Raw genomic sequence first — 22787 nt, forward strand, 5'->3', positions numbered from 1 at the left:
CAGAGAGGAGGTTTTTATTGAGCGGAAGAAGTCTGATTTTCTTTTTCATGGTCAAATGTGAGAGGAAAATGTTGGCGCGCGTGAGTCTTACACCATCAGAAAAATGATCAGACATAGTGTTTGTAAGACTGTCAGTTAAAGGGGAGGGACTACTGACTGACAACAATTTAAATACATCAAATCTCAAAGCTGATTTCAAAAAGAATTATTAGAAAGTTCTCAAAACATCGGTATCAGAATCAGCTAGATTGTAAATTTGAACATTGATATCGGCATCTCTAGTATGAAAGTCTTCCTATAGTTCTTTTTTAAATGTGATTGTGAAGTTCAAAACAAATGACTGAACCTCTGTGCACACAAGCCCGAAGGTTGAGGGTGAGGTTAACCTTGTTTTGCCGTGTTTCCTCTCAGCCACACACTTACTTGTACGCTGTAAAATGAATCCGCATTCATAAGTTTCTCTGCAATCACATATTGGGACGCCATTTTTCTCAGTTTGAGCGTAGTTTGGAAGCTCGTTTCTGGAACACACCGGTTAATTCATAGGTTTTTTTTCTCCACACTAACTTGGTTGAATAACGGCGTTGGTACCAGAACAACAACAGATTATGCAGCAGCGCTCAAGAGACACCGCCAACACTTGCAGGTCAAGCGCTGTCAACCACGATTCTAAACTGAGATAGAGAAGAGACACGGTCGATAACCTGCAAACTTTTCTTTTAAGACTTTGTTATATTTATGTGGATGGCATGCATGCTTTGTTTTGGACTCTTATTGAGAAGTATCTTTTTTATTATTATGCATCTTGATTGTTCTTCTTGGAAAACAAGCGAGCTGCTCAAAGTTATTCATGTCCCCGAGCTACAAACATGAAGAATAGCCAAAAGTTGTGTGAAGAAAATGAAGCATAAAAAAAGTAAAAGCCAAGAGAGATAAAATAAAGTCTTGTTTGGATCAAGTGAGAGGGATTAATTCTGAAGTTTTATCTTCTCGCTCAGCCAAAGTGCTTTAATACAACACTGTGCCAGTTCTAATAACGACTAAATATTCAGTCCATGCAATATGTATGACTCCTGGTGTCTCAGCCACAATGTGAAACCCAAACAAAGTGAACACTACAGGTAACAATTAAAGTAATGTGGAGAGTCCGGAGAACAAGCTGCTGCTGCTGCAGAGACTCTAACCTAATTGTCCTTCTGCTTTCATTTAGTGTTCCTCTTATTCTCTGAGGGGAGTCTGTGTGCGCTGCTTCTGAGTGAGTGCGCTTCACAGCAGCAGTGCGGCTCCTGGATTTAGACGAGGACTCGTGTCTAGCTCAAGGACGTTTCAGAGCCGGACGTATAGTTTGAGATTACATATGGGAAATGGAAATGTGGGTTAAAGTCTGCTTTCAGCTCAAACGGACGCTGTCTGAAGTTTAACATGTCAAGGACAACAAGACCGTTTTGTAGGGGGGGATGCTGCCTTTGTTTTTTGAACTGACTTTGAAGAGAAAAAAAAAAAGATAAAAGGTTGAAATGTAGCACACAGGAGCTGCAGAAACAAGATACACGCTAAGAACATGATATGCAGGTTTGTTAAAGGGACTTCAAGAGTGGAATACCTGCACAAAAATGTGTGCAGTTCATCAGTCCTCTCTCTCTCTCTCTTGCAGCAGCTTATGGTTAAAAATATGACTAATAGTTTTAAAAATGTACCGAAGCTTTAAAAACTTCAGATTTACTTCAAACTAAGAGCTCAGTATGATCATCTTAGATCATGTGTTATTTAAAGTATATAAGTATCAGAAATGTTGACAACCTTACAGTCTACTCATTTATTGTGCAGTAAACTAATTCAGTCTCTTTAGTGAAGACTGAAGGCCTCTGATGATGATCAGTAAAGACTTCTTTGCATGGAGGAGCTGCTGCACCAACAAAAGTTTAGGAAAGCACGAGGTGTAACTGCCAAGTTCTCCACACATCGCTGAGATCAGATAGAAAATCGAGCCAGGACACTTCAAATTTTTTAATTCTCCGGCTGTGTGTGTCCACGATCTGAGCTGAAACTGTGGAGGACGGACTTAATAAGAATTTGGATGTTTAGTTTCAACGGGTCACGGCGACCTTGTCAAAAAATAACTTAATAAAAAAATAAAACTTCTTTGAGAATATCTGAAAATCCAAGGACTCCTGAACACCACATCTAGAAGCTACACAAGCTGAGAAAGAGTTCTTCATGACATTTTTTCTACACAGCAGGTGGTTCCTCCTGATGTGTGCAACAACCGTCCTCGTCTCACTTATCTCGGGAAAGTAATGTGCACTGTGAGAACATCCTCCTCAGATGACACCTTATTCAGAAACGCTGCCTGAATGAGTTAACACAGCGATCTAACGGGTGCTTTAACCTCCGCCGGCTCCAGTGGAGCTGCTCCGTGGTCGACTGCAGAACGCCGCGGTCGTAGCAGAGCGCTCCCAGGTGTGAATTTGTGTAAGTACATGAAAGTGAAGCGGTAGGAGGAGGTAGAAATGTTTGAGCGAGATGCTTACTAAATCCCTTTTCCATGGATAGAGACATAAAAGTTAGTGGCAGAAAAAAATGGATATAGAAAGCTTCTGCAAGACAGAATTGATGCTCTGCTGTGAAGTCTTACTCATCTCACACACACACACACACACACACACACACACACAAGTGGTCACGCATTCTCCCATACATGCTTACTGCTTATCCTAAGATGTACCCAGACACGCTGCCACACACATTTGTAGACACAAAGATTCTCCTCCAACTCGTATTTAGTGTGTGTGTGCTTGGCTGCCCTACATTTGTGTGTGTGTGTGTGTGTGTGTGTGTGTGTGTGTGTGTGTGTGTGTGTTAGTGTGCTTTTTAACTGTCAGTCCTCTCCTCAAATCTAACAAACACACTCACACAAACAGAAAAACAACCTGCAGCAAACACTCTATAAACAGACGTGAGCAGAAAGCAGTCTCTACACTCTAAACTGAAGCTCCTTAATACAAACACACGACGTGCATTTTAAGAGAACGAGAAACAAACAAGCTGCCAGACAAAACGCTGGGATAATGTGTGACATCTTGGGCTCATAAAAACTGTCCTCTCACTGTGAACACATAGTTTGTCCTGTATGTCGTGTGTTTACATGCACACACTGCCAGAGGGCAAGAGAGTAAATTACACAGATTAACATTTTGAACTTTTGGATTCAGCGGCTGCCTGAAAATGTCGATACACGGACATGTCCAAGCTGTGAAATGTTCAATCTGTATCCTTGGGAATGTTTTTTTTTTTGGGATCCTTTTAACCTGGCCAGAACTTAAAATGCACTAAAAAATGGTCAGGACATTTGTGTTCATGATTGCCAATCTGTAATAAAAATAGCCACACTAAAGTATACACATTATATAATCAAAATGAGAGCGGCTATTCCAAAAACTCTTGTTTGAGTTTTTTGAACGTTTCAGGAGGAATTAATAATTATCTGTTGTTTCATCCGACTGGCTTTCATTGAAATCAATCCAAAGCAGTGTCACTGGAGAAACACACACACACACACACACACACACACACACACACACACACACACACACACACACACACACACACACACACACACACACACACACACACACACACACACACACACACACACACACACACACACACACACACACACACACACACACACACACACACACACACACACACACACACACACACACACACACACACACACACACACACACACACACACACACACACACACACACACACACACACACACACACACACACACACACACACACACACACACACACACACACACACACACACACACACACCTTGCAGACGGACTGGAACTCCTCGTTCTCCTCGTCGTAGCAGGCCAACAGGAAGCCCCCGTAGGTGCCCGTCCTCTTTCCTTTTCCCATGTAAGCGCCGATCACACACAGGTCCACCGTGTCGCCAACGCCTTCCAGGTAGTCCTTCTTCAGCTGACGGGACGACAACAGCGGTCAGAGAGGCGTTATGTTGGACTTTATGATTCAGACAGAACAATATGTCAGAGTAAAATAAAACTAAATGTGATGCTTTTTTATTTTTAGAGCAGGGAAAATTTGATCTTGATATTTACAAACCTGGATGAGTAATGACTCTTTAAATGCAAGAGGATACGATAAATGTTTTTAAACGCATTCATATTGTGATCTCAAGAAACTTTGAATCCTTTTTGTGTAGAAAATCAAGAAACTGAGCTGTTTGGAAAATGTTGCCTGAAGAGAGATCTGCTACTTCTCCCTCAAACTCACTTTTTTTTTATGATTCACTTCAGTTGTTTGTTAATTAAATTCTCAGTTTATTAAGCTGGTTTCAGTTTCTCTTAAAAAGACTGTTTCAGTTTTATATTCTACTCAAAGAGAAGATAAAAAAGACCATTAGTTTGGTGTGATGACGTTTACGTTTCTGTTTTCAGTTGTATAATAACACGTCCGTTAATCTGCTCATCTGTAATCATTTTTGTAAACATTTTTAGTGCGCTTTATTTGAAAAATTATTATCTAAATCTTTAACTTCCCGTAAATTTGTTTTCCGGTTAACGTCCATACCTCGCTCTTACACAGTAAGGTGGAACGCAGACGACCTGATCCAGAGAAAACCGTCGCCTGTTCTTTAGCGAGCCAAACCGTCCGTCTCTGCCCCAGGCGCTTTTATTGTGAAATGCTGCTTGACCTACATGAAGGTTCTCCCAGAGCGCCGCGAGAATGACACATCCAAACAGTCTCTATTATTTCTAGATTTTCAGACTCGTGTGTAACTGAGTTTTTTCATGGCCACGAACAAGAACTGGAATCTAGTGACATTTCAAAAAGCTGATGTTTTTGTTGATCATAACTATAAATGTTTTACGTTTACTTCAGTTATTAACAGAACTAACTGATTAACTGCTTTAGAAGTTAACGTCTTTGTTAACGGATTTGATTTATGTTTAAAATCAGGGCAGTACCCGACCCCGAACTTCATCAGTTGAATCAGATGTGTTCTATATGATGTGGGTTTTTGAGTTTTGGGCCTTTTGTGCGGGAGATTGGACAGTGGATAGAGTCTGAAATCAGGGAGAGAGAGAGAGAGAGAGTGGGGAATGAAATACGGGAAAGGAGCCACAGGTTGGATTTGAACCTGGGCCGCCCGCTTGGAGGACTACAGCCTCCATACATGGGGCTCGCGCACAAACCACTGCACCACCAGCGCCCCTTGATGTGTTTTTTATACATTACATTTATTTTTATTCTATAAAACATTTTATTCTTTTAATCTTATTCTGTTGAAGATCCTTGAGAGTCAGAGTGCTCCTGTTTTACATATTTATTCTACATCTTTGTTTTTCAGCTCCACCTCCTCGTACATGCTTGACCAGATAAACCCATTTCTAATCTGATTATCAATCAAAGCACCACATCAAACGTTTATGTCCTCCTTCATTAGTGTCACAGTTCACATGTGTGCCGGGCATTAAAAACATTACCTGCTCTTTACTCTCTTAGCCAGGAGCCGAGCTAACAGAAGCAGCAGCTCATCAGTAATCCCCCAGAGGCCCCGCTGAAGGGATTCTTAATGTGAACGGGCTTTCCACTGTGTTCTACTTTAATCACAGGGGTCTGTTTGTTTTTGTGAGGGGGAGACCTCTTTGGATAATTCGGCTCTTGGTGGAAACGGTGTGATTGTCGAACACTAAAGGGTCGTTTTGAGACTCCGTTTGTAAAAAGTGTACATCCTGGATTACTGTTGCTCCGGCGGTGCTTTTGTGTACGACGACTCTGAGAGAAAGACTGGTCTTCAGCACTCATGTCTGCATCTATCAATACACACACACACACACACACACACAGACACACACCTTGAGCCAGTTGTGAGAGCGTTTGGCTATTTCATAGGTGGCGTCCTTCTCCAGAGTCTTCACCATGAGGCCTTCACAGGAGTCTACACACACACAAATAAAAACACATTAATACATCAAAACAGGATTCCAGTCGTGCAGAAAGGAAATGAGCAGATTATTTTAGATACATGGAGGGGCCTTTGTCTCCTCCTGACAAACACACACGCATAGACTCACAAGGAGGGGTAGTAGACAAGGACACACACACACACACAGGTACACACATCTGGAAACACACCTCTATGATCTTTGTGTTTAATACACTCACAAATTCACATTAAAAGAAAAACTCAATTACACATCTCCCAGGTTCCACCTCCCATGGACAAACAAACACACACTCAGGCAATTACACCACAACACATCCAACACACAGGCCTGACAAAGAAACAAGTACACACACGACTCGCACCATTTACACATGAAGGCAGCAGGCAAGGCCGCAAATTGAATCAAGCTCGCACGCAGCACACCCGCACACAGAGAGGGTTCAAGACGCACAGGGACAGCAGGAAGGAAAACAAGAACACTGTTAGTGCACACGCTGCAAAGTTCAACACAGAAAGAGGCAGCAGGAAGGGAAGAAGAAAAGTATGTCTTTGTCTTACACAAACTCAACTACACACACACGCACACACACACACACACGCACACGCACACACACAAACCTCGAACGGACTGCTCCAGGAACTCTGCGATGGTCTCAGTGTTGTCGGAGTCGATGTATCGGGCGAACACGAACTCTCCCTCCACTTCTGAGAAGCTTTCTCTCAGCAACTCCCGACGCCGACACAACGGCTGTCGCACCAAGGACTACACACACACACACACACACACACACACACACACACACACACACACACACACACACACACACACAGAAAAAGACATGTAATCACATATCGCAAAACTATTTGTCCTTACAACCATTTCCTCTTCATAGCTTGGAGCCTTGCAATGACAAGGATGAAATGCCATCTCAAATAGCTACCCACACAAACACAGAACACACACACACACACACACACGCACACAGTTTCAGAGTATTCTCACTGATACACAGTCACGACAGCTTTGAACACACATACAAACACCCACGCACACACAAGTACAGTCTCATACTGTACCAGCAGGAAAAAAAACACACAACCCTTAGTTGCACAATGAGCCAGTTTACAGCCACCTACCTACTGTGGGCTTCAGAGGATTTTTAAATTGTGCTCTAAATTGATCACAAACTCTTTTAAATACCTCAAATGAGTCCCGAGGATATCGTAAGAGCAAACTTCTGCACTTAACGCAGGTTTTCCCGGGGTATACCTGTGGCAGTGGATTGGAGATCAAACACTATTTGAAGAAATACTTCACCGCATTTGCATCAGGATAGGCGATCTATTGAGGTTAATGTGCTTTATCCTCCAACCTATTAAGTGTTTGTTCACATCAGCATTAATTCACCTTGCTTCCCTTCAGTTCTATTTCCCCCTCGTTCAAATCTGCATATACGCCTCTCTGCTCTTTATACACACTGGTTTGTCCCCCGTCTTCATCCAAAGACACCTGAGAGACGCTTTTCTCACTGCTGAATGTTGTTGTACTTTCAGGAAAACTCGAAACGACTATTTTTAAGTTGGAAAAGTTACATATTGTTGATTTAAAATATGTTAAATGTTTAAAAAAAACTAACTTTTTAGATTGTGGTTCAAAGTAGAGTCCTCACTCCTCTTCCTCTAAAAACCCTAAAATAGCACCAAGGACATGTGACCTTGTTTGGTTTGTGCTGGTCTTCAGGGGGAAAACATGACGAACCCTCCGCAGGCCAACAATAGAGATAGCAGCGACTGCAGTGAAGAGGGAATTGGACAGCCAGGTTTATAGCCAAGAGGAATAATTTAAAATAAATAAAGAGAGTAAAGAAAGGAAACAGCTCCCCCCCCCCCCCCCAAAAAAAAGACATAAACTGTGTGTGTAGAGACAAATTAATTCATAACATTTACATAAATGCCATATTAGGTGTGAAGGCGCAACAAAACGGCACATCTTAAGAGTCGCTGCAACTCTTTTTTTAATTCTGTTATTTTGTTTACGTCCACCTGGGAAAACTGGCATTCCATTGGCTGATAGAAATAGTCGCTCATTTGCATTTTGTTTGGCTGACTTTTAAGGAAATTAGCTTAAAAAAACTGCAATATAAGGATGGAAACACACACACATACACACACACACACACACACCTTAAAAAGCCCACAAACCTCTCTTTTTCCTACCTCCATACTCACACAGTCTCAGATAAACACACACACACTCAGACACACTCGGCTGGAATTACAATGAGCATTACAATCATTATCTAGTTACGGCCTCCAGTAGCACCATCATTGGCATTCAGGGACGTTGTCTGCATCTCAGAGGTGCAACGAGCGCACTCGCAAACAATAAACACACTCACTCACACACACACACACACACACACACACACACACACAAACGTATAAGGCAATTTTAAATGACAACAGGAGCGCTGACAGAGATCCCTGGGTAATATTTTTCGCTCATCATCAGCATCGGGCCTTACCTCGCCGTTGAGATAGAGGAGGTCGAAGGCGTACACGCACACTTGGACTTTGATCTCTGAGGCATCCACGTCCTGCAGGGAAACATCAACACACACAAACACATTTTTAATATTTCTCCCTTGACAAAAATATGCAAATAGACGCATCTTATTCACAAATCGCTACACCCAACCTTGGGACTTGTTACAAAGAGCTCTTTGATTCCTCTCCCGCTCATCTTGTTGCCGTTAATAAACCCGCCTTACAGTCTCACCTCCACCTCTTAACAACATAACACCTCCTTGTTGTCCTCATCCCTCTCTCTTCCTGCTCCACACCTCCTGCTCCTCAGCCCACTTCTACCCCCGCTTCTTCTCCTTCCTTTTTTTAAGATTTGTTCTTTGCACCTCATCCAACTTATTAACTCTGCCAAGGAGGTGATGTTTTCAGCGCCGTGTTGTGTTTGGCACGAGGATTTGGGAGATAGTACTGGCCCATTATTAGAGAAAGGGTGTAGCTCGGTGCAGGATGGAGACCGTTGACATTTTTTTTGACCAGCTCCGACTCGTAATCAGGCAATAACATCGACCAATTAGTAAGACCGGTGTTTTCAGATTTCTCTCCAAATCACAAATAAGTACGGTAAATGTCTTTTTTTTTTGTTTTAACAAGCTGCCATGTTCATGATGTTCTTTTAGTCAAAGCATTTGATATTTATGAGCACTGACGTTTTATATCTTTAAATGTTGAATATTTCAAATGTCAAAGTGCATTAAAATGCTCAATCGACCTGATGACCATTTAGCAAGTCCGAACCACGTTGTCAAATGTTCCCATAGTCAGGGAGTCAATCTGCACATGCATAGCGGCTGCCCTTGCAGATTTGCATATGGTGGCAGTCTAGACTTTTGACCTCGGTGGAGGACGCCACGCTCTACACGGCCTTCTAACTTTAACTTCTGTTCCCTCCCGCCCGTCTTCAGACCGTCCGTTCACTCAACAAACGTGGCCCTGATTCAAAATTCAGAAAGTGTTTTCCTGACTATGCCATTTAGTTTGTACATTAAGTTCATTGCTCCTTGCTAAAACTACTTTTAAAAAAAGAGTCAAAACAAGTTATTTTCTTCATGATGTTTGGCCGATAGTTACCAAAAGTGTGCGATTGGCAGCCCTGGTTTTAAACTTTACAACAAATCTAAAATCTGGTGGTAAAGAAACAAAAACAAAAACACAGGATTAATCCACCAATGTCAGAGAGGCTGAAGACAACTAGCAAGTGAATATGCATGTATGCACGTTCAAAACAAACTCAAACTCATTTTTGCAAATGTTTTCAAGGAAGAGAAACTTGTCGAGTGTATTTCTTCGCCTCGAGGATTCACTCGGCGAGTCACAGAGAATGTAAACTTTCAAGTACCGGTTACTTTTTTTCACAGGAGTGCACTGGCCAGTAAAAACTTCAGTGATTTGTATATCAGTAGAGTGTTAGAATCAAATCAATTCACTATGCAAACAGGAAGACGCTGCAACATTATGCTGTAAATTGGGACTAGAGATGTGGTTGGAAAACATTCACATCCAGTATTCAATCCATTTCATAAAACTGGATCCTTATGTTAGGCTTACATTTAAACTTCTGCAACTTTAGCCTTAAAAAAACTCAAAGACGTTTATCAACAATCTGAAAAGTCTTGAATTTTGATCCTGACCGCAAAGGTTTTTCTTTAGGGGGCTTAAGGTCATCCAGATTGATCTCTGAATTTCAATAGTTAATAAAAATTAATCACATTTTTAGTGGTATGTTTGAAATTCCATTATTTTGCGTTTCAAAACGGATTTTGTGCTTTTATTTTGAAAATGTGTTCTTAAGATAAAGGTACTTTAAGTCATGTGTGGATACAAACCTGCTTTTATTTTGAAATAAAATAAGGAACTTCCTGTAGATGGAAGGTTACGTTATTAACTAAAGAGGAACTGGTTACGGATTGATGAGTAAGACAGCTCAAAGGAACGGTAATCATGTCACATGGTGGCTTTTACTTTGAATCGTCAGCTGAGCTCTGACAGTTTCTTTTACAGTGAAATGAGACGTTCAAAGGCACAGCAGGGTCGTTCTTTTCCATCCCTGTGACGCTGATGTGACTTACCTACGGTGCGACTGAAGGGACAAAATAGCACACGATTACCAGTAATGAGATTAATAAAAGTGAATGATCTGATTTGGGACCTTGATCACATCGCCATCAACAAGTCAGCGCTCGGAGCCCGACTAAAAAACACTTAAAGGATTTGTGAAGACGTCCCGACCATATTTGGTATTACCTCCTTTACTCTCTCACTTTTAAACCGCTCCACTCAGTCAACAGATACGTTGTAATAAGGTTATGTTATTTCAAAATTGAATGTCCTGGAAGGGGATTAAGAAAGTAGCAGTAATTATTCTGTTTCTTCCCATTAGACTTTATCTGGATGTATGAGGAGCTGCTGCTGCTTGCTCTTAACGCTCTTCTTTGAGGGAACACTAGTAAAGGGATGTGCTCAGAAACACAAAGTGAAACGCCTCGGCAGTCTTCAAACCTGAAGGATTTGTTTCCTGATTCATCCCTTCTTCTCCTTTCCATTCCCCTCATTACCCCCCCCCCTCCTCCTCCTCCCATTAATGATGTTTAATTAGCTCATATCAGGTTTCATCTCCTCGTCGACATTTTTCATTTTGGCTAGAACGCTCATGGAGGCAGAAACAGAGAAGATGATGCTACAAAAATGCCTAAAGGGGCCTCACAATCAAGTTTGTGCACCAAACCGTCATTACAAATAATCATGAATTCACAGTGGCGGCTGCGAGTATCGTGCAAAAAAACATCATCAGGATAATCATTTTCAGCCATTTTCCTCATCATGATCTAAATGTCTGAACCCTCGTCTCTTCTCTCCTAATTTACTAAGACGTCATCATGCGATACAAAGGGGCACACTTTATTCCAATGTGATTGGCGGTGTGGAAAGAGGTCGTTATTTTGATCAAAACTGGAAAAACACCTCGCTGACATTTCCAATCTCACACTGCTTCCTCCTCCTGTCTCCTCGATTCATTTGACTCCTCTGTCTCCTACTTATCAATCTCCCTTTCTCTCTCCGTCTGCTTCTTGGCCGTCCATCTCCATGCATCTGCCGGATCATTTCCCTCCATTATCTACCTCTCCTGCTTTTTTATCTCTGTCTTGTTTTCCTCCCTTCAACCTTTTTCACTTCTGCATCATCGCCCACTTTCTACCTCTTTAACACCCCCCAAGCTATTCATCCATCCATCTCGTCCCTTTTCCCATTCATACCTTTCTCTTGCGCGTGGTGAGGACCTGGAAGGGCTGGATCTGCTTCTTTTCACGATCCCAGGCCACCGCCTCCGAGTCCAGAACGCAGGATACCACAGAGTCCTTCTTCATCTTTTAAAGAAGTAAAATGAAGACACAGAAAAAAAAAAAAGAGAATTAGAAATGAATAAAAGACGTTTTATTTAGTGGAGAGATGAGAAAGGCTTTTTTTTATTATTATTAAGAAGCCAGAGGATGTTATTTGTCGGCCACGTCTGCTCTCAAGATTGAGTGGAAGTTTTATTGTGAAAATAAAAAAATAAAAAATAAACTTGGGAGATTTAACCTCAGTACAACACTCAGCTTGGAGCTCTTTAAAAGGCATGGACGCAGGCAATCAAACTGAAGACATGCTCCGGCTGTTTCAGGACCCTGAAGATGCCCTCCATTTGTTGCAAAAGGTTGAGGAAGTCAACGCATTAACATTTCTTTTCCCCCTCCACACTACATTTATTTCTGCTTTTGTTGTGTAGCCATCTCTGCTTCTGCCGCTGCATCTTCATCTCAACCGGTGACCAAAGTGTTCAACACGCCTCCTCGTTTGGTCCGATGCCCACGTTGTGCCAAAAGCCAAATGCTGCACAAGAGACGCTATTTTTTTGTTGTTGCAGTTTTTGTTTCTTTTCTTTTATTACCATTTCTGCATTAACTAAAAAAGGCTTTGGCAGCTGCTAAATAACAACAAGAAAAAAAACCCACACTGATAGCATTTAAGCCGGGGATAAAACATCTATGAGCAGATTATATTGACGATGTCTGCTGCTTTTTTTCCTCAAGATCAGAGAGAGCATCTGTTAATTATCTGAGCCACCAAAGCCTCTGCGTGCAGCTTAGGGATGTTAATCTCTCGCGCATTGGTCGATTCGGGGGGCCACGAGGATGCTTTGAATTGACAACGTGGAGCAGAACGAGAGCGGATCAGCGGGCGACATCTTGAAAGGTGATCAGAGGCAAAGCAGTGAAGAAGATGACGAGACACATTAGAGGTAACAGGTTGTTTCCAGCCAGTCGAGTACACCAAACAAACAGTTAAACTATTAAAGGTCATCAAACTAAGTAATACATTAATTAACAATTGATTCATCTGCATTAATATTAATGAGTTCATATTTTAATACTAATTTCGTAATTAGAAGCGATGAGGACCCGCGGTAGCTGTGGGAAAATGAGTTTTTCCTTCATTATTATGCAAAATAATGCAGCAAGGTGCTGGAAAATCTAATCAGACCATCTCCTCGGTGCAAGGACCTCGTGTTGGCGTGAAGATTCACTCTGGCTTTGTTCGTTTATTGTGTTCATGAAAACATAATGTCAGGGAAAAAAAATACCCATATTGATGCTAAACAACTCTCCGCCACATTCAATCAATTTCCTCCATGAAAGCTTCGTTTAAATGAGCGACAGAGGACCAATCACGGCCAATTAAACGCCATCATTTAAGAGTCCAGTATGAAAACAGTTTAAAGCTCAAATTAAATGATGTCATTACTTCAGAGAGGCGGTTTCTTTTTTCCCGTGGAGTGTCTGTGAATGACGCAGAAACTTTTTCTCTTCGTTTAATTGTTTTCACAACACGAGACCCGACTGTGAGGGTGAGATGATGCTGAGAGAAAGAGGTGAGAGACCGCGGAGGAGAGAGCAGAAAATAACAAGAAACACAGGTTTAGGAGTGTGGAGAGAGAATTGAGAGAGAGAGAGAGAGAGAGAGAGAGAGAGAGAGAGAGAGAGAGAGAGAGAGAGAGAGAGTTAAAAAAAATGTGAAAGGAAGGTTTAAAAAAAGGGAGGGAGGTGTGTTGAAAGAGAGTGTGAAGGGAGACCGGGATAAGGTGGAACTGGAAGCAAGAAGAAAGAAAGAAAAGCAGAGAGGAGACAGCGGTGAGGAGAACGGACAGGCAATGAGGTGGGGATAGAGAGAATATTTAAGGAGTGTAGAGAGAAACAGAGGAGCGGTGAGAGTGGAAGGGTTTAAAAGAGGCAGAGAGAGAAGGTAAGAAAAAAAAAAAAAAAAAATCGGCAGACAGGCCGAATCAAAGGGCTGAAAAAAAGATAAGAGAGACAAGAGTGAACAAGACAAGGGCGGGAGGAGAGGTGAGAAGGAGAGCGCGCGAGTAGCCAGGGACCGAGCAGGTTTCATCAAGAAGTAATGAAGAGGAAAGGAGGAAGAGGTGATTAGAGGGAGGGACACGAGACGGCGACAGGTGGACGGAGAGAGAGGGAGAGACAAAAGAGACTTGTCGTCTTTTTTTTTTTTAAAGGTTTTAGAGAAACGAGATATGATTAAAGAAAGAGCAGTGGGGAAAAACTGAACGAGGGGCAGGGAGAGCTGAAAAGTTTGCTAAAATGACTTAATGTAGAGAGGTTGAGAAAAGGAGAGGGGGGGGGGTGCTGCACTGTGAGCAACCAAAACCATTCAAGCTCTGCACATTCAAGGTTTCCCACAAAACAGTGAGCTGGTGAAAGAAGCCTTTTCCTTTTAATTTGTTGGAGGTGGGCTGCTTTAAGGAAACTGCAGAATGGGCATCTCTGCTCTCTCTCTCTGTGGCTGTTTCTTCTTCGACAAATCCTCCTAACAATACCATACACTAGCTTTACCGTTCATGTTTGCAGAGCACCAGTTCAGCTCTGTTAGTTTTAGTTTATTCAGTGAAGCGGAGCTCAAAGGGAGGCGGGAAGTGGTCAAATGTTTCCTGATTAAGGCCGTCATGTTGGCCAAAATTTCAAACTTTGACATGATAATAAAAATCACACAATAGTGATCCCGTGTCAATACCACAGCAATAAAATTAGAAATCTGAAGCGCCTAGTATTGGAAAATTTCAAATTTTTTAAAACCAAAAATTCAAACTGTCTAAATTGTGGAAATATGTTGAACACATTTGCACAAGTAAGACAGAGCTCTCTCTTTTTCTATGGCACATTTTGTTAAAAATATGAACAAGATTCTGGAGGTTCTTTTAAAGCTTTGACACTTTTCAATACCACTGATCAATGAAGTAACAGACTTCATTGTTTTAAAACAGGTGTTATGGAAAAGTATCGAACATTCTTGACAACCTTTGTGCTGACATCGTGCGATTGTTTTGACTGTAGAAACACTAAAAACATGTCGTACATGACGCCATCAACCACACGTCTTTGATGGCTGAATCGTCTCTGCAGATGTTTGCTTATACGACATCGGTAAGGTGTCGCTGTGGTTTGTTGATGTTGCATGGCACTTCACTCACTTCATCATGTCTGGTCTTGTGCTGTTGATTGTGTGGGTAAAATGTGGCTGACTGACTCACAGTGAACCAAATACACCTACAGGTTACCTAAGTTAGTGATCATGTTTGGATTCAAATACTGCAGGATGAATTAGAAAGTTATTACATTGTTGTATTACTTGTCTTAACCCCTAATTTAAAACATGTACACTTCTAAAGATGGATGAAATAATTCAGTATGACAGAACTCATTTTGGGGGAACGATAGACAAAGTCAGAGCACAACAAACAACACAAGTCCCCAACCCCGAATACCTAGAAGAAGAAACATTTTTTCTTTGAACTCGTCTTCAACCTTGAGGCGGCTAACAGTGGAACGCTTTTAAGGTTAAAAAGGAAACGTTGACGTTTGCAGAATCAGTGACTCCCTGCACTCTTTATTCTCTGCGGCTCATCTTTGTCAAGTTTGACGAATGAGGAAATAGACTTCCAGTGAAAGTCTCATCAGTGATCGTTTATAAAAACACGGATACAACAAACAATCCAAACTGCTCCAATTAGATTTTTAATTTTGTAAACACTCGTTAAAATCCTGAACCTGTAATATCCTGAACACAGTATATGCAGACTGATGGAAATCATCAAATGTCTGAAAGCAGACCCATTTCATAAAGTTAGAGGGATGTATGATGAATACAAAAAAAGCTTTTTGTTTGACAAAAACACATAAAAGTGTTGATAAAAGAAGAGACGAGACCCTGTGTCCACACTGTTTTTAAAATGTGTCGCTGGCATCACACTGTAACAGGAATATCATCTTACAAAAACACCTACATTTCTCACTTTCAACATGTTTGAATCCCCCTCAGGATCAATACATGTTTTATCTATCTATATATATATATCTGTGACATGTTGTCTTTGGGCTTTTCTTATTGAAATATAGGGTTTCACCTCATTATGTTGTTATTCTTTTTTTTATTTTGGGGAGAGAAAATCCCCTAAATAATCGAGACATGAGATGATTCTTCATCTCTCTTGAAACCACTGGAGTGCAGATTTCGTTTAGAGAAATAAAACTCATTTTGAAGTAGAATATAATACAACGAGTGTGTAACACGGGAGATTTGAACCTAATGCTTTTAAAAGCTCAGCTGATGAAGCACAAAGACTTGTTAGTAAAATTCTGCCTTTCCTAATTCTTCAGATTCAATGACTCACCCTGATTAGTGCACACCAGGTGGGACTGTCTTTTAGTATTGACATTTCAATAACACCCGTGTACTCGACTCAAAGAGAGGCTGGATGAGATCGGAGGGAGTGGAGGCTTTGTTTCGGTTCCTTACTTTGGCTGAAAAACACACTCAGCAGGAGCAGAGGTTGTGAGCGTGCTCAGATCACCCCAGGGCAACGGCCGAGCCTTCAGGTAGCGGCGATGTCTTTCTCTCTCCCCGTGAAAGCAGAAACCTCACTAATTTGGCGAGCCAACCCACAGCTGCTTTAAACGTCAGGTGTTTTTAACATCATTTAGAGGGATGAAGTTTTCTCGACGAGCTGGTTAAGAGTGTCCACAAGAGACACCTCTCAAAAAGCAGAAAAGAAAAGTAACGCCCCTGATGAAAAGAGGTAAAAGTAAAAGACAAGAAAAGGATCCAATACACTTTGAAGATGGGTTTCAAACAGACACCGAGGCATGGAGGAGGAGTAGGCGTATGGAAACCACACATATGAGAGACAGGTTGTAAAAGCCCTCATCTGGCAATCACAGCTCACACAGACCCCCCCCCCCCCCCCCCCCCCCCTCCCCCCAAGAGGCCGAGCTGCAGCGCTCTGTGTGTTCAAGTGTTTTACCTTGGGGATGCGAGCGATGATATCGGGGTATTTGCTGGTGTTGTCTTCCTGGTTGCGGCTGAATATTCGAACCTCACCACTCTCCAGGATGTGAATCTGAGGGGAGGGGGGAAAAAAAAACAACAAAACAAAAAAAAAAAAACACAATAACAATAAATAAAACATCATAAAAAGCGGTCAATGTTCATGTGAAAGCTTCGACTTTAGGATTCTGATAGATGACGGTTTTTGTGATTAATGCATGAAGTGAAGAAAGAGGAGCTGCCAACGACCCCATGGGACAGATACGATGTAAATCACTGCCAGCGCACAAAACATCAGACGTGAAGTCATGAGATGGTCACGGTGTCAGACTGTGACTTTGCCAAGAGACATGGCAGACTACCAAAGCTCGACATTTTCACAATGTGCATCAGGTATGCATGGGTAAATAGTGAGGACAGTAAATACATTTTTTTTTAATTAAAGTGAAGATGTAACGATTAGGGACGTAAAGATTAATCATGAGGCAGTTAACAATCGATTTAAATGTGTCAAGGTTCACATCGTTATTCTGAAAAATGAATGGCAGTAACATCGTGAGTGCAGCAGCTGTAGAGCAGAGGCGGTTGGTTGTAACAAGTTGGCGTTACCATGACAGCTGCAGAGGCAAAACCACTCTTGCACTCCGTTGGGCGAGCAGGTCTGCAAAGAGATTACGAGGTGCATTGTTGTTTTCATGAAAAAATTAAAAGGAATCGTTTTCAGTCATCTCATAATTTGTTTTCAGTCTAATTTTTTTAAATACATTGTGAGAGAATCGTATCGTGAGTTGAGTGAATCGTTATATCTCTGGAAACGATTAATGGTCACTTGATTGTAGGGGATCCACTTTCAGAAAGAAACAGAAAGAAGTGAGTGAGTCTGGATTCACAAAATGTGTCGTATTTCTGCTTGACAGATGCGTCTAAATACAAAATTATAAACTGAGTATTTGCACATAAAAGTTTCCTTATTAGCTTTCGGGTAGGGATGTAACGATTCACCCAACTCCCGATACGATCCAAGAGACTGTATACGTATGATGATTGAAAAAGATTCCTTTAGGGGCTGCGAACCCGCTCGTCAGTGTGGTTTGGCCTTTTCATGTTTTTTTTTTCTCTCAACAAGGGGAGGAGATTGGAGCTTCTCGTTGTGGTGTCGATTAAACGCTGCATCATGTTGGTTGTGTTCTTTGTGTAGCTCCCTGTCTTCTTGCACAGTTTTTGTCTCGTCTCTTATCTTCTCACCTCTTCCATTTCCTGTCTTGGGGAAGCCAAAATGCGTCCACACCTCCGATTTAAAAGACGGTGATGCGTCCTGAATTTCTAAATCTTGTTCTACAGCTGCTGACGCTTAACATATTATTGCAATTCTTTTTTTCAGAGTACCGATGTGAATCTTGACACCTTTGAATCGATTTATCACGATTTTATGATTAATCTTTACATCCCTACGTTTGGGTATACGCTGTATTCACAGTAAAGTGGAACAGGGATTATTTTGGGATATGGTTTAAACCAGAGTCCATCTGCAGGACACTCTTTAGTCACTTGAAGTAATTCCATCAGTAGTTTGTGATTTAAAATGTGACTGCAATGTTTGAAATGTGTAAAGTTAATTTCTGAACATGACCCATGCATGTCAATCATTTAAAAAAATTAGTTCTAACAGTGCTCATCGGGATTACTGTGATTTCAGGTTGTCATTTTTTATTGCAGGTTTTCGGTGTATGTAGGTTTTGTTATTTATTCCCTGCATTTTTCTGGTTGAGACATTCTGAGGCCAATTATTGAAGAAAGGTTCGACAGAATTTTAGGTGCAAATTCTTATCTCACTTCACAGTGAGGAGGAGGAGGAGGAGGAGGAGGAGGAGGAGGTGAAATCGCAGAGAGAGAGATATAATTTTTCATCCAACAAAAGAGAAACATCTTGACAGGTGAGAGATGAATGATGGCAGCACGCATTAAGAAACGTTTTCTATCTTTCACCAGGCGCAGCAGTTATTATGTGTTAACCTAACAACAGTCATGTTAAGAAGTGAGCCTTGACATCATATCCAGAGGTCAGTGTCAGTACAGTACGCTGCAAAAGACTGCAGGCTGAGAGCTCGACTACCGTACTGTAGCTAGTAGGAGAACAAAGTGAAAACAAACGGAACTAAAAGAGCGACGCAGCTGCACACAAACTGCATGTTGTAGACTTTGCTGAACACAATTGTGTACTTGTTGCTTTGCTATGTTGTGCACAGTGCCTTGTTCTTTAATGGGTAACATCATTTGTTGCTGAAGATATCAAGTAAGGCCAAAGGTGTTCTCTGTATCTCTCCTTTATTAAAGGATAGGTAAGGATCTGCCTCCTGAACAAATGTGCAACCTGACATCTTTTCCATGTCCAAGGTTGTATACACCTACCTGTGTATAAACATGTGTAGGTGTGTATAGAAAGTTATCTCTCAGTATTACCGTAAAATCCGGACTATAAGTCGCACCGGTATATAAGACGCACCCTGTTTTGAAGGTCTCTTAAGAGACGATTTATATTGTGTTCAGCGATGTCTACAACGTGCAGTTTCTGTGCAGCTGCGTCGCTCTTAACGTCCCGTCTTTTTTCACGTTCGGGAGTTTGCGCTCCTACTAGCTACAGTACGGTAGTTCAGCTCTCAGCCTGCAGGGAAAGTTGTGAAGCACAGGCTCCTAGCTTGTGAGCTGCGCTGCCCGACTCCGCTGGTCACTCTTTAACTTTAATATAGGACTCTTTCAATGAAAAGAGAACTCGACAAGGTTTATTTACGGAACAATATACCACTGTTTCTGTAAATGCATAATTATGACCTCGTGAGGGAGAAAAGATGTGGAAAAAGTCGCGCAGCCAGCCTGGTCTGTGTCGCCGTCTTTCCCAGCACAGCGTGCACTCAGATTTCAATACACAATGAATGGGGATGTGTTTTTAATCACTTCAGGTTGCAGTGATAAGGGCTGCTGCCCCGCTGTAATGACGGCGCGTGTTTCAGTATTTTGTACTGGTATATTGGTCGCACCGGTGAGACGCAGCCAACTTTTAAGATGAAAAAATAGGTATTAAAAGTGCGTCTTATACACCAGATTTTACGGTAATTATTTCTGTTTATTCAATTCAATTCAAATAACTTTATTTATCCGTTAGGAACTTCATTTGTGTAAAAGAGCATCAGTGCGCATACAGCTAGACACAAAAACAACAGCAGAAACACACACATACAAGTGGCTCTATTAAAAGCATGATAAATAGGTCATAAATAATTGTTATGAGCGGTTAAATGAGTGGTCTCAAATAGATCATTTGTTCATGAGCCTGATGGATGTGGGAGCAAAGCTTGACATGGCTCGATTAGTCCGGAAATTCAAAATGCAGCTATGTGCTTAAGATAACGTCTGCTACTTGTCCCGTCTCGGAGGAGGGATCCTTCCTCTCTTTTCTACCTCAGGTTTGACCTTTTTAGGCGTTTTTCCAAATCCCAACTCAGGGTCGAAGCTTCACAGCGTCGACTTGACAGGTATGTTTACTTTACAGATCGTTACTGTGTGTGTGTGTGTGTGTGTGTGTGTGGGGTTTGTATTTGATCGTCTTCATGCTTATTGGTCGTTTGATTGCTATGTGGTGTATCTGATTTGATTTGATTTGTGAATCTTATTGATGATTGTTTTTATAATCAATGTAAAGCACATAGAGCCTACCTGTAATGAGAAGTGATCAATATATAAAATTGATATTGCTCCTGGACATTTTCAGCTGTGGCTTACTCTTTAAGTAAAATTAAACTAATTATCAGCATCTTGAAGTGATACATATGGAACCTAGGATACTTGTTTTTAAAGGTGCAATAAAAAAGTGAAGACCAAGTTATGATTATGATTAATCATCTTCATGTTTGTTATTGTCTCTTCTTGATCTTTTGTAAATGCTGCCTGAAGCAAATCATCTAAATGGAAAGCTAAATATGCACTCTATTGAAATGTATTTTGCACAGTTTAAGTTATCATGTTCCTGCTGTTACTAATTGACTCTGCGTGCATTTGCTGTGTTTCATCTTATTTCTTGTGCATGTTTTACATTTCATCACAGACAATATCATTTTTGCGGTGTATTTGTATTGTCCCACTGATAAATCAGAGCTGCCGTAAACTCATAAAATAGAAAGAAACCCGACTGACGAGAGGAGACACACAACCCGAGGAATATATCTGCAGTTGTTTTGATTCATCGAATGCCACACATGCAGTTACACACAGTTCTTGGCTATTCACAATATTTGACACACCCTCCCAGGTACAAACAAACAAACAAACACACACGCACACACACACACACACACACACACAGAGGGAGTCTTTAACTAAGTGGTGTATCAAGAGTCCCCCTGCTGGCTGTTAGAGGTAATGTCCACTGCAGTGACACCACAGAGAGAGAGAGAGAGAGAGAGAGAGAGAGAGAGAGAGAGAGAGAGAGGGAGGGAGGGAGGGAGGGAAGAGGAGGACGTCATGGGGCTCTCTCTGTTTCTCTCTTTCAGCTCATCTCACTTCTTCTCAATTCAACTCAGTTCAAAGGCACTTTATTGGCATGACTGTCCAAAATTAACAATACAGCTGGAGGGGTTTACATTACAGTCTCGCTGTGTCTCTTCACGTCTCTCTCTCTCTCTCTCTAACAAAATTTCCCCAGCCTCTCCCCCGTCTCCCGTTGTCTGTCTTCAAGTTCGTCTCCCTCTCCCTTTTATGTTTCTCGTCCCTCTCTCTCTCTCTCTACTCTGCTCACCTCTCTCACCACCCCTCCTCCTTTTTACTTCTCTCTAGTCCACAATGGCAGAAGTAGCTTTCTCTGCGTACAAGCCCAGGGCAGAAGCAGCAACACTGTTTATCTTAAAAGAATAGGCGCACAGACATACACACAGTATACCAATTTTTTTTTTTTTTTTTTTTTTTTAAAACAACCATGCATGTGTGCACGCAGCAGGAGTCACAAGATGGCAATACCTCACGCTGAAAGAACACAGCCCAAAGGTATTTGCATATGAAATTCAGCAGGCATATGTTCGGTGCCAAATGCAAGAAAAACAAACAGTTGCACTTTGTCACCAACACACACACACACACACACACACACACACACCTGTGCACGCTCTCCGTCGTATTTGTACTCGCAGGTGAACGCTGCCTCGTCAAACCTCTTCATCACCTCGCCGACACCCTTGGTGGGGTGAGCCAACATGGGCCTCAGCGGTACTCCTAGGAGAGCGAGAAGTGTGGAAAGAATCGAGAAAGTCATCAATTTAAAAACATCAGGAAACTTAAAGCGAGCACATCAAAGTCTTTTTTTTTTTTTTTTTATGAATTTTAAACAGCTGAGTGACTAATTATGAGTTAGGTCGGGAGAAGTTTTTATTCCTTATTTGCCGCTGTCTAGCAGAAGGAGGGCGAGGCTGCTGCTCGGTGGCCCTTGAGGTTATCAAAGTGAGACGATTTCTTGGATCGCTATGAAGACGACATACCCAGCAGCTGTAAAAATCACTTTGAATGACAAATTCCCACATGACACATCAGCACAACACCCACAACTGTGTTCTGTGACAAAACCCCACAGTTGAAATTAGTTTGTTTGTAGTCTCATTTGGCCGTAATATGAAAGTCCTCTGACTAACAACCCCCTCAGGCTTCGCTGCTAAGTTAAGCTTAAAAAAGAAGCAGAGGAGTGTTATAATGAAATATACCAAACAAATTGCTCTAATTGCAGCTTAAAGAGCACCGAGCCAGTCACTCTCTGTCCAAACTGGCTGGTGCTATCCCAAAAAAGAGGAGAGAGACCAGCT

At 41.7% G+C, this 22787-nt stretch overlaps 1 protein-coding gene across 1 annotated transcript in view; it reads right to left on the reverse strand.

The window, feature by feature from the left end:
* lig1 (ligase I, DNA, ATP-dependent) overlaps window positions 1-22787 on the reverse strand; it is a 58017-nt gene that overhangs the window by 9515 nt on the left and 25715 nt on the right. The window contains exons 17-23 of the mRNA XM_061045369.1: window positions 22091-22206; window positions 16925-17020; window positions 11829-11939; window positions 8517-8588; window positions 6610-6754; window positions 5900-5982; window positions 3846-3998 (exon numbers count right to left, since the gene is read on the reverse strand). Of these exons, the coding sequence (XP_060901352.1) occupies window positions 3846-3998; window positions 5900-5982; window positions 6610-6754; window positions 8517-8588; window positions 11829-11939; window positions 16925-17020; window positions 22091-22206 (776 nt within the window). The remainder of the gene's footprint in view (window positions 1-3845; window positions 3999-5899; window positions 5983-6609; window positions 6755-8516; window positions 8589-11828; window positions 11940-16924; window positions 17021-22090; window positions 22207-22787) is intronic.

This window comes from Labrus mixtus, chromosome 8 (genome assembly GCF_963584025.1).
Source record: "Labrus mixtus chromosome 8, fLabMix1.1, whole genome shotgun sequence".
Classification (NCBI taxonomy): domain Eukaryota; kingdom Metazoa; phylum Chordata; class Actinopteri; order Labriformes; family Labridae; genus Labrus; species Labrus mixtus.